Source organism: Lemur catta, chromosome 6 (assembly GCF_020740605.2).
Source record: "Lemur catta isolate mLemCat1 chromosome 6, mLemCat1.pri, whole genome shotgun sequence".
Taxonomy (NCBI): domain Eukaryota; kingdom Metazoa; phylum Chordata; class Mammalia; order Primates; family Lemuridae; genus Lemur; species Lemur catta.
In genome coordinates, this window is record NC_059133.1 from 59079292 (window position 1) to 59097241 (window position 17950).

At 40.6% G+C, this 17950-nt stretch overlaps 1 protein-coding gene across 3 annotated transcripts in view; it reads right to left on the bottom strand.

Moving 5' to 3' along the window:
• Positions 1-17950, bottom strand: part of C6H12orf54 (chromosome 6 C12orf54 homolog) — a 52854-nt gene continuing 34904 nt past the window's right edge. For all 3 annotated transcript variants that reach the window (XM_045555062.1, XM_045555063.1, XM_045555061.1), the window contains exons 3-9: positions 12315-12345; positions 11774-11812; positions 7416-7448; positions 5012-5036; positions 2706-2754; positions 1331-1512; positions 1-173 (exon numbers count right to left, since the gene is read on the bottom strand). In XM_045555062.1, the coding sequence (XP_045411018.1) occupies positions 1371-1512; positions 2706-2754; positions 5012-5036; positions 7416-7448; positions 11774-11812; positions 12315-12345 (319 nt within the window). In that variant the 3' untranslated portion in view covers positions 1-173; positions 1331-1370. The remainder of the gene's footprint in view (positions 174-1330; positions 1513-2705; positions 2755-5011; positions 5037-7415; positions 7449-11773; positions 11813-12314; positions 12346-17950) is intronic.

Below are 17950 nucleotides of genomic sequence, written 5' to 3' on the forward strand. Positions count from 1 at the left end.
TGTTGGTTTCTTTGCTTGGCAGTTGAGATGTGCTTGGGTCTCACTTGATTTCTAAATTCCCAGTTGCAGCCGTTGACCCTGGCTTCTCCACCCACGGGCACCACTCTCTCTTCTGGGTTCAGTGACGATGTCTGTCTCATATCTTCTCTTTTTCAAGCTACTGAAGCTGTGCTCTAGATGTCACAGTCACATGGATGGGAAGAAAAGAAATTTATTCTCCTCCCTGCTAGATAGTTTACTAGGCAGGTGACTCTGAAAGTAAAAGCAGTCCTCATGGTTGTGCCCTTATGCCCCCATCCCAAGACATCCAACAGGAACTGAGGGAGGCGATCCACTGATTGTAGGCCATATTCTATGTAGTTTCCATTTCAGGACCTTTACTATCTTGTCCTTTCTTGTCTATGTTGTACTAGGGGAAGTAAGCTTTCTGCCTTAATGTCTGAACCAAAACTGGGTTTTGAGTGATGACAGAGCTTTTATGAGTGTATGTGTTCCTTTAGAACATACATGCTAAAATATTAGAATATTTTGTGTATTTTGATGATTTGTGGGGGAAACAGGATAAAATATTTGAAAGAGGACTATTCAACAAAATACATAGAGTCTCTGAACTTAGACAACGGCAGATGAAACCAATTTTCTCCATTGTCTATCGCTCAGACCCTGTCTTAAAAGGAACTTCCAGTGAGGCCTAGAGATGTGTGTGACTAGGGTGTGACTAATACAGTCTATGCCACAGTGTGAGCATTTGAGAAGGTCTTCTTCTCTATGTGGAGTTAGGTGCCAGATGAGCCTAAGGAGTGGGAGAGTGAAAAGCGTTGCGGAAATGGCCCAAAGCAGTGCCTCTGGGGGCAGCACACTGAGGTACTTTATTTTAAAAAAACCCTGGCAAAGGAGTCTATAAAGGATGTGCTATGTTCGGTTCTTGATTCTGAAGTAAGCCTGCAAAGCAATGTAAGTTTCCAGAGCACTTTCCAGAAAGGAATTATGGACCTCACATTTATTAATGTGTTTTTAAACTTTTCACCTTTCCATCTCTCCATCCCACAGTTGTCTCTCCCTGATTCCTGAAAATAATCCCTGTACAGAACTATCTACACCTGATGCACTCTGTTTGGCTCTTTGTCTTGACTGCAGAGACCAAAAGAACCTGGGCCTAGCCCTTTCCTCACCTGTCCACCCTCTCACTCCATTGCTCCTTGCGCTGGACCACACCTGCTTAGTGCGTTGCTGCTTTCCCACGTTGGGATGAGGACCTATAAGCCCTGGATTCTGACTACAGCAGGTAGGCAGGGTGGAGCTTGGGGGAAAGGCTGCCAGGGTGAAATACCTGGCAGAAGCAGAGGAGTCCTTCTTCCTTGATTATAGAGTTAGTATCCAGGGTAGTAAGATGATTGACCAGAGACCTGTGTCTTCAGGTTGTGGGCACGGGCTCCTGATGGCTGGTCTCCAGTGCTGAACTGTGATCTTCTCAACTTTGGGGTCATCCAGAAATCTGGAGGCCTAATACTTCTGTACCAAATAAGAAAGGTTGTGGATGTATGAGGGAAAGAGATCCTACCCTTTGGGCTCCCTCTCTTGGTTCCAATGTCCTTAGAGATTTTGTTATCACACTCCACCAGGAATGGGCATCACTGGCTCTGGGAGTTGCAACTCCCTGTGTGGCCCACAGGAAAAAGCTCTTGCTGGGCTTTGGGAGATGAAGTGTTATAACCTATCAGAGCCTGTTTTCATCAGGAGAATTCCTGCTGCTTGCCTGAGAGGACTATTAAAATTAAGTAAGATCATAGATCCAAAAAGGTTTTGACCAATCAAAAGTGTTCTTCATATGTAAAGGTTTACAATAATTGCATTTATAATTGATGTAAATATGAGGTCACCTTTCAGTTATCCCTTCCACGGTTTCAGCAATGAGCAAGTTAAAGCATAATGATCTGTTTCTTTAAAAGGAATGGTTTTATTTCACAAGAGCCAGCTCTCTGAGATGTAAGACAAATTCTGTTCAAATAGGGATCTAAAGAGTTCACCTTCTCCATTTCCTGGTTCAACCAGGAAACATGTCAAACTGATTTTTTTAAAAAGTGTTTATTTTCAAAGCCCTCTGAAGAACATGGTGCCGCCATCTTTCTTGATTACCCAGTCCTCTCTTTTTCAGTTGTCGCTGTTGGAAAGTCATTCCTAATGTCTAAACTAAATCTCTGGTGTGGTAGCCTGATGTTATTTTCTCCTTCTCTTGTTCTTGTGGAAAAGAAATCAACATCTCCCAATGTTAGGACATTGGTCTCTCAAACTTTTGTTAATTTTCTTTATAACTTTCTAAGTCCCTTATGCTTTACCTCTTCTTCATGGCTTTCCTTTCCTATCTGCCATTCTTTCTATGTTCCTTTATTCTCTCAACTGAACTAAGAGTTTCCCTCAACTGAACTAAGAGAGTTTCCCAAAATCCATTGTTGTGAGGCTCAGGACTGGCCCTGAGATTCCAGAGATTTCTGATGGGGCTGAGGATGGAGAAGGAAGCCCTGGTCTGTAGTTCACCCATCAGTAGAGATAGTGCAGGGGCCACCTATTGCCCCTTTAAAAGAGACACCTGTTGGAAGTACAGGATTCTGAAGGCTCAAGGCTCAGAGATAATCTATAACCTGGCCACCACACTCATATCTGGGTGGATACCATCCCTTGGGGACTATCAGAATAGGGCCACTTACCCAGTCCTGAATGCAGATGACGTGGGCGTCGTGGAGCAGTTGCTCATCCCTGTGGACACAGGAGGGGTCATTATCTTACAGGGGTCTGGAAATGTCTCCAATTGCCAAGCTCACATTCCTAGTTTGTAGTATAGCCAGTCAAAGTGGGAGGGGCAAGACTTGTGGAGACACTGAGGACCTAATAGGCCTGTCAGAGAGGCAACTGTAGAATGTGGCACCAGACATCTGGCCACCTGTGAAGCATGGTGAATCACTGGAACTCTGTTAAACCAGTGCTGGAAATTTAGGAGTTAGCCAAATGCTTCAGTTGCAGGGCACTGCCACCAGAGCAAGTCCCTGGTTTCTCATTTCTGATCTCCCTTTTTTGTGTGGATAATGGGCACAATGATACTTGAATTCTCCTCATCTTACCCTGAATTTCATCCTCTCCACCCCTTCCCCACCATCTTTCAGGTAGCACAAAAAAACAGCAGCAGTTAGATCCTAAATCCATATTTTTACAGGCTGGGTAATCAGGCAGGTATTCTCAGGACCCTGTAGTGATCTCTTTGGAAATCAGGCTTCCTTGGATAAAGGAGAGTATCCTCCAAGCAGACATAAACTTGGCCCTGTCTGACTTTTTGACCATTAGGGGTCAACATTGAAGTAAAGTATCTCATAATTCTTTGGCTCTCACAATGGATTCTGCCAGGTCATAGTTCCTTATTCTGGAGTAAAGGTGATTGACCAGGCTTGGAGAAAGATCAGAGGAAGGCTTCTTTGGACTGTCTCTATTTAAAGATCCCCAAGATTTGTACTCTTTTTTCTTTTTTTTTTTTTTGAGACAGAGTCTCGCTTTGTTGCCTGGGCTATAGTGAGTGCCGTGGCGTCAGCCCAGCTCACAGCAACCTCAAACTCCTGGGCTTAAGTAATCCTACTGCCTCAGCCTCCCGAGTAGCTGGGGCTACAGGCATGCACCACCATGCCCGGATAATTTTTTCTATATATATTTTTAGTTGTCCAGATAATTTTTTTATTTCTATTTTTAGTAGAGATGGGGTCTCGCTCAGGCTGGTCTCGAACTCCTGACCTCGAGCAATCCTCCCGCCTCGGCCTCCCAGAGGGCTAGGATTACAGGCGTGAGAAGATTTGTACTCTTAAGAACACTGTTTTGTGGAGGGACTAGAAAAGCAGAGAGTGTGGTCAATACCAGAGAGACCCTAGGAGCAGTCAGACTCTCCTTTAGATTTCCTGCCCTCCCTGCCTTTTGTTCCCACAGCTGAAGTCTCCTCACCTCTTCCATGGGGTATGAAAAGCCCACTCTAGACCTACTGAATAAGCACCTGCTTTTCAACAAGGGACCCAGGTGATTTGTAAATATGCAAAAGTTTGAAAAGCCCCGATTTATAAGTTCTTCCTTGGATAAGTGAAGGAAGGAGCTCCAAATACGGCTTTTATGCTGTAACTCTAGCCTCCTGGGTATTTTGAGTATTTTCCTGAAACACTGGAATTCACATCTATGCATTTGAGAACTGTAACTTGACCACACTGAATAATCATTCCACTCTGACCTCCCCACTATTCTATCCCCATGCTAGCCCCGGAAGCTGCTCCTCTCTGTGCTTGCTGTCTCTCATCTGCCAACTAGAGCCATGTCTGACTGAGGGCTGAGAGTGTCCTCAGGCCCTCAACAGCCATTCCAAGGGAGAAAGGGATCCTTCCATCCCTGTCTGGGTGCTATCGATGGAAAGCTTGCATCCCCTCTAGACTCATATATTGAAACCTAATCCCCAGTGCAATGATATTAAGATGTGGGGCCTTTGGGAGATGATTAGGTCATGAGAGCATAACCCTCACGAATGATATTAGTGCCCTTATAAAAAGAGAACTCAGAGAACTCCCTTGCTTCTTCCACCATATGAGGACACAGCAAAAAAGATGGCTGTTTATGATCTAGGAAGCAGGCCCTCACCAGACACCAAATCTGCCAGCACCTTGTTCTTGGACATGCCAGCCTCTAGAACTGTAAGAAATAAATTTCTGCTGTTTATAAGCCATACAATCTATGGTATTCTGTTGTAGCAGCCCACATAAACTAAGACACAAGGTAACTAGGCTGGACAGAGGAGAGACTAGCAGTGCTCATGGAGGCTTTAAGGAAAGCGAATTCCAAGCTTGGTTGAAGGGGGAAGGAAAAGGTACTTGGACTTCAGCTCTAAGCCAAGTGGTACCTCCTGAGATGAGACTTTGGGATGAACTCCTCCTTCTTCCCTACCAAATACCCTCCCTTGTTTCCTTATCCAAACCTTGGAATGCTGCTCTTTTACCTCGAAGCCGAGCATCTTCCTGCAGCTGAAAAATAAGGAGATTTCAAAGAGTCAGAGACTAAGGGGGCTGGTCTCCTCTGGAACTCCAGTGTACCAGCTACAGACTTGGTCAAATGTAGGGATGTCTATTTGGGAAATTTGAACTTCTTAGAAATGGAAATACATTCTAAGCTTGCTGAAAGCAGAATTTGTATTGCCTTTGTATCTTTAACACCAACCACTTAAGATAATGCCCTGTGTATATCATATTCTCCAGAAATATTTTTTGAATAATAAATGAATAAATAAATAGAAGCAAGCTGTGGCTTCTTTAGGGGTAGGAGATACACAATTCATTACTTACAGTCGTAACTACTCATACCATGACCTCACCTATTTTATTCTTTCTGGCCTTTCTGCTGTGCCTTTTCTGGGCCCTATTACCCTCCTCATTGAGACTCCAATGGTTCTCTCTGTACTGAACCTCTAAGTGCTTGCAAAGGACCTTTGAAAAAATCCATCTTACTCACCCACAGTGGTAGCTGCCAATGATACACTTTGGGCCTTGAGCTCACGTGAGCCAACCAGATGGTTTTTCTGCATCAGAATGCTTTAGTGCTGGGCCTTCTGTTTGCCTAATCAGCAAGAAAGCACATTCTAATTCTACCTTTGCCTGCTGTCTCTTGCTTAGCTTTATTCTTTCTTTACTGAGGTAAGAACCTGAATATTTAAATACAAAATTTTCCTTATATGTCTGTGCCTAGGGTATTTGTTTTGCCTGCACCAGCTTGGGGGATTTGTGAGGGTAGGGATTGTGTCTGATCGACTCCAAGAAGCAGCACCAGAGGAGAGCTTTGGCACAGGGGACGTCAGACAGACTGTTAACTTCATATGGAGGCCCCGAGAGGATGGAATCAACACACACCCGTCTCACTTATGGATAAGCCTCCTCCTCCCACTAGCCTTGGGGGACTAAAGTTCTGGGTAGGATCAAGGCACCCTGACCCCAGAGGCAAAACTTGGGTGAAAATATCAAGTGTCTGATCTTTGTCTCACAGCCTTTTACTCACAGCCGCGCGGGGGCAAAGACTGCCATAATTCTCACTAGAGTAAGTCCCAAACACAGCAACAGGATACAGTGACATGGCTTCTTGGACCACAGAAAGGGGCTCAGTTCTACCAAAAGTGATCCAGATAGGGAAATAGAGGAAGTTTCTTTTCTTTTCTTTTCTTTTCTTTTCTTTTCTTTTCTTTTCTTTTCTTTTCTTTTCTTTTCTTTTCTTGAGACAAAGTCTCACTCTGTTGCCCAGGCTAGCATGAGTGCTGTGGCGTCAGCCTAGCTCACAGCAACCTCAAACTCCTGGGCTTAAGCAATCCTACTGCCTCAGCCTCCCGAGTAGCTGGGACTACAGGCATGCGCCACCATGCCCGGCTAATTTTTTTTATATATATTTTTAGTTGGCCAGATAATTTCTTTCTATTTTTAGTAGAGACAGGGTCTTGCTCTTGCTCAGGCTGGAAGGAAGTTTATTTTCAATGCTGAACAATCCCTTTGTCTATCATTCCTTCCCAACCAGGAAGAGAGCTGCTGGTTCTAATATCACAGGAGGTTCATATTATATTTAGATTCTAATTTTAATGAAATTATATCTTTATTCAGAGGAACAAAAGTTAAGAAATCTGTACAGAAGTTTCCTGTTTGGCCTGGTTTTAGAATATTTGTATTTGTCTTAAGTTATGTGTTTTCCTATATTTATGGCTTATATAAATAGTATGTTAATAAGTAATTGTGTAGATAGTGTCTGTTGCTCTCCACTCTAACAAAGAGGAAAAAAAATAAGATGTGACAATGGGCTTAGTAGGACCAAGACATATCAGCACCTTGAGCAGGCTAATATAATATAATAACTCAGTTTCTAAGGTGGGATAATATGGTACATACTTGACTACATTGTTTAAATATTTAATCAGTGTTTAGAAAAAAAGACTGAAAGCTGCACAGAGGAAAAGCAGAAAAAGAGAATTTGTTTCTATTTACCCAAGAAACTCAGTTCTAGTCTCTAATTTGCACTTCCCTGAAGTTAATAATCATCTAATAAGGCAATTTGCCATGTCACTAGGGGATTGCTCCCAACTCAGTCACTCATCAGCATTTCCTACAACCAACTATATTCAGTATTCTTGTTCTGGTAGATAGAATTTTTTCTATATTATCGCATTTCCTCAAGGAAATTATTAGACATCTTTCCTGCCTTAGTTGCCTGAACTGATAAGTTAACACTCCTCTTTAAAGGGAGAAATTACTAGATAAATAAATGAAGCTGAAATCTTGGTCAGAGCCTACATCTCCATAGGGTAAGGAAAAAATGAGATCGAGGGCAGGTGATGAGGTTAGGAAATTCAGAGAATCACAATTTAATCTCACCTCCTTTTGTATGTCCTTAAAAGCTGTCAGCACCTGACAGAAGACAGAAATATAGAAAAATTAATATTACAGACTGTCACTTTATTACAAAGGGATTGTATATATAAAATTAAGTTACATAATCTCTCAGACTTTAGGCTGTAGAGTGTGAATACCAAGAGACTGTGGCTTTCTGGCTTCAGCAATAAATCCTCATTGACTTCCACTCTCTATATATCTCTGGGCTGTCATTTCTCTGCATGGTAAACTGGGGAAACACAGTAAGGTGTTTAAAGAGGACTGGGCTGTGCATGGAGTGTATAATGAAACCCACTGTTACTTTCATTTCTGTTTAATGAGTCCTTGTTCTGAAGCTAAGCATAGGTATTAAAATCAACACATATTTGTATTTAGGTTATAACACATTGGAAGACAACACCAAATGTTGGTAAAGATAACACAGAACAACTGAAACTCCCATACATTGTTGGAGGGAGTATAAAATCATATGATCACTTGGAAAAAGTTCGGCAGTTTCTTATAAAACTAAATATATACCTACTTTATTACCCAGCCATGGATAGATACAATGGCTGTTGAAATTTTGGGTTGCCTCATTTGGCAGAAAGTATGAGAACTTTAAGACAGCTGTATCTTGTTTGGTATAAATGTAGTTTTTGTAGATATTCAGGAGTTTCAATTTGTGTTTAAGGGTGCATATGGGAGATGAATAGTAAAAGGGTTAGAATGTGCCAATTATCAATTTATCACCTCTCAACAACCCTTTGTTCACTTTTTGTCATATCATATTCACTGTTTGTTATATTATAGGTATCCACTTATTTACTGGTTCTTGACAGGATGGTCTTCTGACCCTTACACAAGCAACTCACTCTTTAGTTAATACAATAATCGTGAGAACATGAAATAGTTATGCTAATGTGCAGCATTGTAATTAAGAAGATTATTTCCTTATGTAAAACTTAAACTTTATGATCGGAAACCACAGAGAATAAAGAAAGTTGGTCACATTACTCATTTCATACAATATTGTACAGTGGGGGCTGACAGGAGAGGCTCTGGAGAATTTCATTCATTTTTAATCAAAAAGCCACAGTCATTGATTTAATTAACAGTCTTTTCTAACTCGGTTCGATATGGAAAACTAATACTAAAAACTGATCAATTATCCTTTAATTCTTATCTCTATCCAAGAGTTTAAATGTACATGCAACTAGAATGTCAAGATTGGGATGTTGAAGTAGCTGATATTTGTGGGAAGTCCTCTTAGAAACTCCAAATAAACGTCTGTGTTCTATGAAAGTTCACAACAGTGTACTGTGGCTATCTTATGGGCATAACTAGCTTCTGCACTCATACACAATTCAAATGTAAAGTGAAACCTGACACTTTCATGTTTGAGAACTGGCTACTTTGATTGTCATTTTCAGATGGCTGAGAAACCAAGGACATTTTGTCAAAGTGAAAAAAAATCAGCTTTTATAGAATTAGAAGAAGCTACTCACAAATCACTTTAAGTCTATTTTAAAAACCAGGGCTTAATAATGTAGATTTTGATACCTGCTGCTCATGGCATTACTTCCATTAGAAGATTGAAGGTAACAGATTTCTGTTGATGGTCTAATGAGCCTATTTCTCATTTTCAACTCATAGTTTTCAAATTCCCAAACACTTTCTTGATAGGATTTAACATTTTATTCATTAGAGAACATCTAAGTAAACTACCTTACACAAGGAAGTCTTTTTTTTTTAGACTGGATCTCTTCAAACCAAATTAGAGTAAATAATTTAGTCTGATTCCTGAGATATAGTTCCTTTCAAATGGAATCAAAATATAGTCTTTTTCCTAATTACAGAAAGGATAATTTCTCACTTCCAAAGTACAGACTCATATTCTTTGCTTTCTTTTCACCCTTTAGAACTCTTTAACAAATAATAGGTCCGAGGCTCTCGAATCTAATTAAAGAACAGGAAAGCTCCAGGCATACTTTTCTACTGTGAGTCATTATTCTTGTTCAAATAATTGTCAATAGCTTTGGGAATATGTAAGATATTTTGAAGCATTTTGAAATTTTTGTTGGTAACATCTGATGTCACACAGAGAATCTGGTTATTGTGTTCTTTTCAAAATCTTTATTGAAATACCCTAAAGAAAATCAGAACAGGTAGAAATACACTAGTAACAAAGCAATCTCCCAGTATAAATCATGTAAAGTAGAATGGTGTCCCAGCTATTGAAATTCTATCTGAATGATTAAATTCAATTTCTATGTGTTTAAATGTCTTGATATAGACCCCCATCCCCTAGGCATAGCCCATTGGCCATAGAAAAAAATAATCATCCTCTCTGCTAATGACAGGATCCCAATCATGTTCTAAGCAAGACCTCTGGAAGCAATGCGGCTCCTTGGCATGTTACTTTTAGAAACAACAGCTAGTTATCAATTATACCAAAAAAATCACTTTTCATGGATTCAGTTTGGCATTCAAATGGATAAAACTAAACACCTCTACTCTTCAGATTGACTAGTTTAATTTTTGAGAGCTTTATTTTGAGGCTTACTCATTCTAGAGGGCCCAAATCTTTCAGAAAATTATGTTTTATGATGCAGGAACTGAGGGTGATAGTCAGTATTTGTTAGCCAATTTAGTGGCTTCAGAGGTAGAATGACTTTCTTTCTGTTCATGAAATGGAGCAGGTGTGGGTTCTATAACTGTGATATTTTCCAGTGGCAAAAGCCCAAGCTTTTAACAGAAGACCTCCTTGGGATCATGAACCCTAGGAGGCCAGATGAAGTTAACCAGAAACCTGTGTGACAGGGAAGGTAGGTAACACATGACATGTAATCCCCAAGTCAGATGAGCTCCCATGAATGTAAAAACTCATTAAAATAAAAATATCACATTTCCCAAATTTATATATAAACTCAAGCCAATTCTAATAAAAATCAAAATATTTTTCATGAAACTTGACAAATCGATTCTAAAATTTGTAGAAACAAGAATAGCTAAGACAATTTTCAGAATAATGATAGAGGGTCTTGTACCAATAAATATCAAAGCATTTTATAAGTTCAAGTAGGTAAAATACTATAGAATTGACATAGAGATAGATGTGTATATCAGTGGGGTTCTCAGCCAGAGGTGATTTTAATCCCCTCCCAAAGGATATTAGGTAATGTCTGGAGACATTTTTGTTTATCACAACTAGGGAAGAGGATTGCTACTGTCATCTAATATGTAGATGCCAGGGATGATTCTGAGTATCCTACAGTGTATAGGACAGCTCCCCATAACAAAGAATTATCCAGCCCAAAATGTTAATAGTGCTGTAGTTGAGAACTCTGGTAGATAATGTTCAGAACAGATTCAGGCATATGTGGGAAGTTGGCTTATGACAGAGGTGGCATTACAAATCATTGGGAGAAATATGACTATTCAAAAAACATAGCTGAGAAAATTGTACACAGAAAAAAATTATTTCCAAAATTCAAATCATATTTATAATTAAATGACAGATAAAATATTTATAAATTATAAAATATTTAGAAGAAAATGTAAAATAATTAGGAGAGAAAAGAATCTTTTTACCAATATGTAAAACACAGAAAAATATGATAAACTTTACTATTTAAATCTCCTTTGTGGCAAAAGATAGACTGGGAAACAACTGGAAGAAGATATTTACAATGTACATATATATACAAATCAAATGATCTTTATTATACACACACAAATTGTATGTAATATGAAAAATATATATTTATATTTTTAAAGAAGTATTTCTTTATATGCCTTTCTTCTTTCAAGAATCTCAGCTGTAAGATTCTTGAGAGAAAGAATGATTATCTCTTTAGAGTGTGGCTTATGGTGGGTGACGTTCAATAAAGGCTAGATTTAACTTCATTTTGCTTAGTTTTATTGCTTTCATAAAGGTCTTTATCTTGATTTAAAATGACTTGGAAGTACATAGACACATCAGCCTTTGCTGTAGGGACCAGAGCACAACTTCATCACATGGAACCTGTGAGAAAGGCCAAACCTGTCCTTTCAAGTCTGTAGCAGTCACTGAGAACTGAGGAATTAAACACCCTTAAAACCAGACTTCAACAAACAGGACCCACGATGGCATCACTCAAATGGGTGTTGGGGAGGGGCACTGAGATGCAGAGACATGAGGAGTTCTAAGGATGTGGGACTGAATGAGAAACAGCACAAGACAGGAGGACCGCAGTAATCCTTCACCGTCAATCAGCAAACTGCTCATGGAAAGAGAAAGAAATTTGCTCCTTTCTTAAACCCTCTCTCTCTCCTCCCACCTCTCACTCCGCTGTCAAAAAAGACTCCTCCGTACTCACCTGGTCCCAGAGGGTTTCAGTGATGGTTACCTGTCTTTCCTGTAGAAATAAGGAACACATCTTGGAAACATTATCCCAGCTATCCCAGAATCTAAACTGCAACATCATGAAACTGGTGGAATAAAATATATTTCTTGGAATTAAGATGGAGACCTGAAATCACCCCATTTTTTAGGCAGCTGAAAGTTCCTTCAGCCCTGCTGAGTCATTTTCAGCCCATATCTCCTGCTTGTCTCTTAATCTAGCTGGTGGGTGACAGATGCAAACAGACCCATATGTTTACCCACCTTATCAATGCCTGTATAGCCTGCCTGCCCCTGGAGCCATCTGGTGTAGCAGTGGCATTAGAGGTGTTACCTGGTCTTGGCAGACAATGGTCCACCAGTTGGTCAAGAGCTCCCCGAACTACAAAGCCTAAGCCCTCTGAGACATGGTTCTTGTCAGGCAGCTTTGCTGCCTCCTGACCACAGCCTCTTCTCCTCCCCTCTCCCCTGAAACCAGGAGCCCTGAAGGAACCAGTGCATTTGGGTATCTTACCCACCTCTGGTTTCATTGTCTCTTCTGTGGATGTGCTGGAAAGAAAGAATGATATAAACCTGATAAGGAGCAGAGAACATAAACCAAAGGCTTCTTGTAACTCTATTCTACAACTCTTAGCAAGAATTCTTGAACTTTACATACTAAAAATTCAGGAATGATAACCAGGGTCCCACCTCTCATTTCCCTTCTCAGACTTGTGAGAGGTGGGACCCTTTCCTCATCTTCCCAGTATCTAGGCTATTGCGATAGTGCTTTCAAAACTCTAAAGCATAGAACAATGGAAGTGAAGGTGTTGGTCACTATCATTAAACCTTACCATTCTCCTGGCTGCCTAATTGTGTCCACTCCTAATCCTTCACCTCACCTAACCTGTTGAACTTTCCAGGTCCTTCTTGAGAAAGTACATTCAATTAGCACACTGCTTCCTTTTTTGTCCCCCCAAAATGTGTTCTCCTTTTCCTTCATGACCTCTGATGGGGTGGGGATAGGGATGGAAGGCTTAACAAGTTGAAAGCTTTTACTTATTCTTGGCAGCGCAACTGAAGCTCTTATTCCTAAATCGGTGCCAAAGTCACCTGGGAGAGGGAATGGCTGTGTACAGGGTTAGACAGGTAACTGTCAGGAAGGAGAGGGATGAAAATAGGTGAAGCTTGGGCAACCGGTCTGATCTATCATCTAGTGAATCCTGAGCAGACTCAGCCTGCATCTCCTGGCCATGTGTAGACTTGCATAGGGGTGACAGGTCACAGGAAGCCAGGCTATTGGTAATGAAATGGAGGAGGGAAGAGTAGGTCATTACCTGCTAGAATTGTTTCAGGAGCCCTGGGGTGGGACCCTGAGGAGGGATTGGAAAAAAGGGGGAAAGGTGAAGGAGAGAAAATCATGTTTCAGAATGCAAGGATCTTTACATCTCTGGCCTGGGCTTCCTGTTTTGTATAGTTATGGCCATAAAAAGAAGCAGTGAGTCTTTACAAACAAGGGTAGGGAGGACAGTAATCACAGGGAGTCTGGGGACCTGGAAGAGAGCAAAAACTGAGCCCAAGATGACATTGAGCCTAACAGATGAACATAGATTCAGGATAGCAGGATGGAAATCTCTATGGGAGCCATCATATCAGATGGCTCCTGCACATAACTTTGCCAGCTAGAGTGCTACTTCTCCATGGAACTTGGGGACAGCTGATCCTCTCTGTAAATCCAAGCCATGCTCGTTATCCTGAAAACACCCTTACATTTTATTATTTGTTGATATATAATAATTATATGTATTTATGAGGTACATGTGATATTTTGATACATGCTATCAAAAGATGGCCTATTAGGCTGAAAAGGCAGTCTTTAAACATGGAGCAGAGTTTTCTATCTATGCAAAACCAAGTGACCCTCTTATAACATTGGAACTCTTGATCTTAGCTTGGTTAACACTCTAACTGAGCTCAGGATCTATTAATACAATGTATAATGATCAAATCAGGGTATTTAGGATGTCCATCACCTAAAACATTTATCATTTCTTCGTATGGGAACATTTCAAATATTCTCTTTTAGCTATTTTGAAATATATAATAAATTATTGTTAACAATATCATCATCCTACTGTGTTATAGAGCACTAGAACTTACTCCTTCTTTTTTTTTTTTTTTTTTTTTGAGACATAGTCTCACTCTCTTGCCTGGGCTAGAGTGTCGTGGCATCAGCCTAGCTCACAGCAACCTCAAACTCCTGGGCTCAAGTGATCCTCCTGCCTCAGCCTCCCAGGTAGCCAGGACTACAGGCACATGCCACCATGCCAGGCTAATTTTTTCTATTTTTAGTTGTTTGGGTAATTTCTTTCTATTTTTAGTAGAGACGGGGTCTCGCTCTTGGTCAGGCTAGTCTCCAACTCCTGAGCTCAAATGATCCACCCACCTCGGCCTCCCAGAGTGCTAGGATTACAGCCGTGAACCACCATGCCCGCCCGGCCAGAACTTATTCCTTCTAACTGTATGGTTGTATCCATTAATAAACCTCTCTTCATTCCCCTCCACCACCCTTCCCAGCCTGTAGTAACTATCATTCTACTCTCTACCTCCATAATATCAACCTTTTTAGGTCTCACACATGAGAACATGTGTTATTTGTCTTTCTGTACCTGGCTTATTTCACTTAACATAATGACCTCCAATTCCATCCATGTTGTTACAAATGACAGGATTTCATTCTTTTCTATGGCTGAATATTATTCTATTGTGTATGTACACCACATTTTCTTTATCCATTCATCTATTGATGGACACTTATATTGATTCCATATCTTGGCTATTGTGAATAGTCCTGCAATAAACACAGGGGTGCGGGTATGTCTTTGATATACTGATTTCCTTTCCTTTGGATAAATGCCCAGTAGTGGAATTGCTTGATTGTATGGTAGTTATATTTTTAGCTTTTTGAAAAACCTCCCTATTGTTTTTCATAATGGCTGTACTAATTAACATTCCCATCAATGCTGTATAAGTGTTCCCTTTTCCTTGCATTCTTGCCAGCATGTTATTTTTTCTGTCTTTTTGATAACCATTCTAACTGTGGTGAGGTGATATTTTAGTGAGGTTTTGATTTGCATTTCTCTTGTGATTAGCGATGTTGAGCATTTTTTTCATATACCTATTGGTCATTTGTATGTCTTCTTTTGAAAAATGTTTATTCAGAAACTCTGCCCACTTTTTAATGGGAATACTTATTTATTTATTTTTTCTGTTGAGTTGTTTGGGTTCCTTGTATATTCTGGATGTTAGTCACTTGTCAGATGAATAGTTTGCAAATATTTTCTCCCATTCAATAGGTTGTCTTTTCACTCTGTGTCTCCTCTACTGTACAGAAGCTTTTTAGTTTACAATAGTCCCATTTGTCTGTTTTTGTTTTTATTGTCTGTGCTTTTGAGGTCTTAGCTATAATTTTTTTGCCAAAATCAGTGTCCTAAAGAGTTTCCCTCATGCTTTCTTCTAGCAGTTTTTTTTTTGGAAGAGTTTTGCTCTGTTGCCCAGGCTAGAGTGCCATGGCATCAGCTAGCTCCCAGCAACTTCAAACTCCTGGGCTCAAGGGATCCTCCTGCCTCAGCCTCCCGAGTAGCTAGGACTGCAGGTACGTGCCACCACGCCTGGCTAATTTTTCTATTTTTAGTTGCCTGGCTATTTTTTTTCTATTTTTAGTACAGACAGGGGTCTCGTGCTTGCTCAAGCTGATCTCTAACTCCTGACCTCAAGTGATCCTCCCACCTTGGCCTCCCAGAGTGCTAGGATTATAGGTGTGAGCCACCTACCTAGCCTCTTCTAGTAGTTTTATAGTTTCAGGTCTTACATTTAAGTCTTTAATCCATTTTGAGGTGATTTTCTTTAACAGTGAGATATAGGGGTCTGGTTTCATTCTTCTGAATATGGATATCCAGCTTACCCAGCACCATTTATTTAAGAGAGTGTCCTTTCCCCACTGAATGTTCTTGGTGCCTTGGTTGAAAATCAGTTGGCTATAACATGGCTTTATTTCTGCATTCTCTGTTTGATTTCATCTGTCTATGTGTCTGTTTTTATACCAATACCATGCTACTGTGGTTACTATAGCTTTGAAGTATATTTTGAAGTCAAGTAGTGTGATGTTTCTAGGTAGTGGGTTCTATTTATGTTTTCCAGGGAGTGAGGAGAGGAGAAAAAATAAAACAGAACTGGGATTCACCTGGAGTTTTCTCCTCCAGACAGTTTCAATCCAAACCCTTGTAACAGAGGTGGTGAATAATTGTCACACTGGGTAAAGACTTTCGGAGAAAGGGTTAGGAAGTACGTGTGCATGTGTGTGTGTGATGATAGAGAGGGGTGGGGGAGAGAAAGAAAGAGAGACTCACAGTAGAATCCTAGCAATTTATTACCTGGAATTGGGGCAGAAGCAGATTGAGCCTCCATGAAGTAGGCACTGAGGTAGGTACTTTGATCCACATATCGTATCCTCAGACAGGGAGATGTGGGTGCCCTACCTTACTGCGTGGCAAAATGATATCTTTAATAATAGTAGTGGAAAAGCTTGGATTCCAACTTATGTCTGTTTGATTGCACTCTATGTTTTGACTTCTCTAAAAGAGCATAAATTATTGTGAACCACTTGCTTTATAACTGAGTTATCAGAAGCCTGATTACATTGCAGTAAGAAGAATTTGGAATTTAGGGACAGAAGAGTTTGTTTGAATTCCAGCTTCACTATGTTCCAGTTCTAGGACTTTTGGCAAGTCTCTCTACCTATATGAATCTGTTTCACAACCTATAAAATTAGAGGAATTATCTTTATTTCAAGGGTTTGTGGGAGGATTAATGGAAGCCCTTGTAACTATTAAGTTTATTTCAAACGTTGTTATTAGTGTTATTTTTACAGTGTCTTTTTCTTCAGCAGAGAAATCAGGGTTCTGGCATGGTGTATGTCCTTTCTCATATAGAAGCCTAAGAGACTCCAATATCCACTCACTATTTTCTTTTCAGGGTCCTGCAGCTGCCTGGAAAAGAATTCATACTCTTAGATAAAGCAGATTCCTATCTTCCTCCACAGTTCAGGCTCTCAATTTCTCACTGGCTCTAAGGCTTGAGGCCCAATTAACCATTCTGGGCACTTTCATAAGAGAGTCAGCCTAGAAACTTACAAGGCATTTTTAACTCTCTCTCTTTCCAAATTCCTACAAACTCCTATCTTAGAACATCTTTACGCGGAGGGTGGATCATTTGGGCCCAGGAGTTCGAGACCAGCCTGAGCAACAGTGAGACCCCGTCTCTACTAAAAAAATAGAGATTAGCTGGACAACTAAAAATATATATACATAAAAAATTATCGGACATCGGGGAAGGATACCAATTGGATATCAGACTGAGATGGGGGGTTGGGGGAGGGGATGGGTGTATCCCTACATGATGAGTGCGTTGTGCACCGTCTGGGGAATGGTCATGCTTGAAGGTGCTGACTTGGGGAGGTGGGGGGTGGGGGGAGGGGATGGAGGTATGACTACATGGTGAGTGCCAGGCGCACTGTCTGGAGAATGGACACGCTTGAGGCTCTGACTCAGGGGGATGGGCGGGACATGGACAATGTATATAACCTGAACTTATGTGCCCCTATGATGAAATGAAATAAAAAAAAAAAATAGCCAGGTATGGTGGCGCATGCCTGCAGTTCCAACTACTCGGGAGGCTGAGGCAGGAGGATTGCTTGAGCCCAGGAATTTGAGGTTGCTGTGAGCTAGGCTGATGCCACGGCACTCTAGTCTGGGCACAGAGTAAGACTATGTCTCAAAAAAAAAAAAAAAAAAAAGAACATCTTTAAGGCTCAAGCCAAGTTCCAATTCTTTATGAAGCTTTTCTGACCCATAGGCTCACAGCAAATCCTCCTTTTTTCCTGTTTTTATGGCTAACATAACCTAAGGTCTCATATTCAGCAGATTCTGGCCCTCTTTTTTACCCTAGGCCAAGGGAAATGTGGTTTTGGATGGCTGACCTTGATTCACACTGTACAGGACATAAGGACCTAGAGAAAGTCGACCCTGGAATGAATAAACGTCCCTAGCTTGTATACCCAATCAACTCCTAGAGGAATTACAATTGATGCCTACTTTCTAAATTAGAATGACAAAGA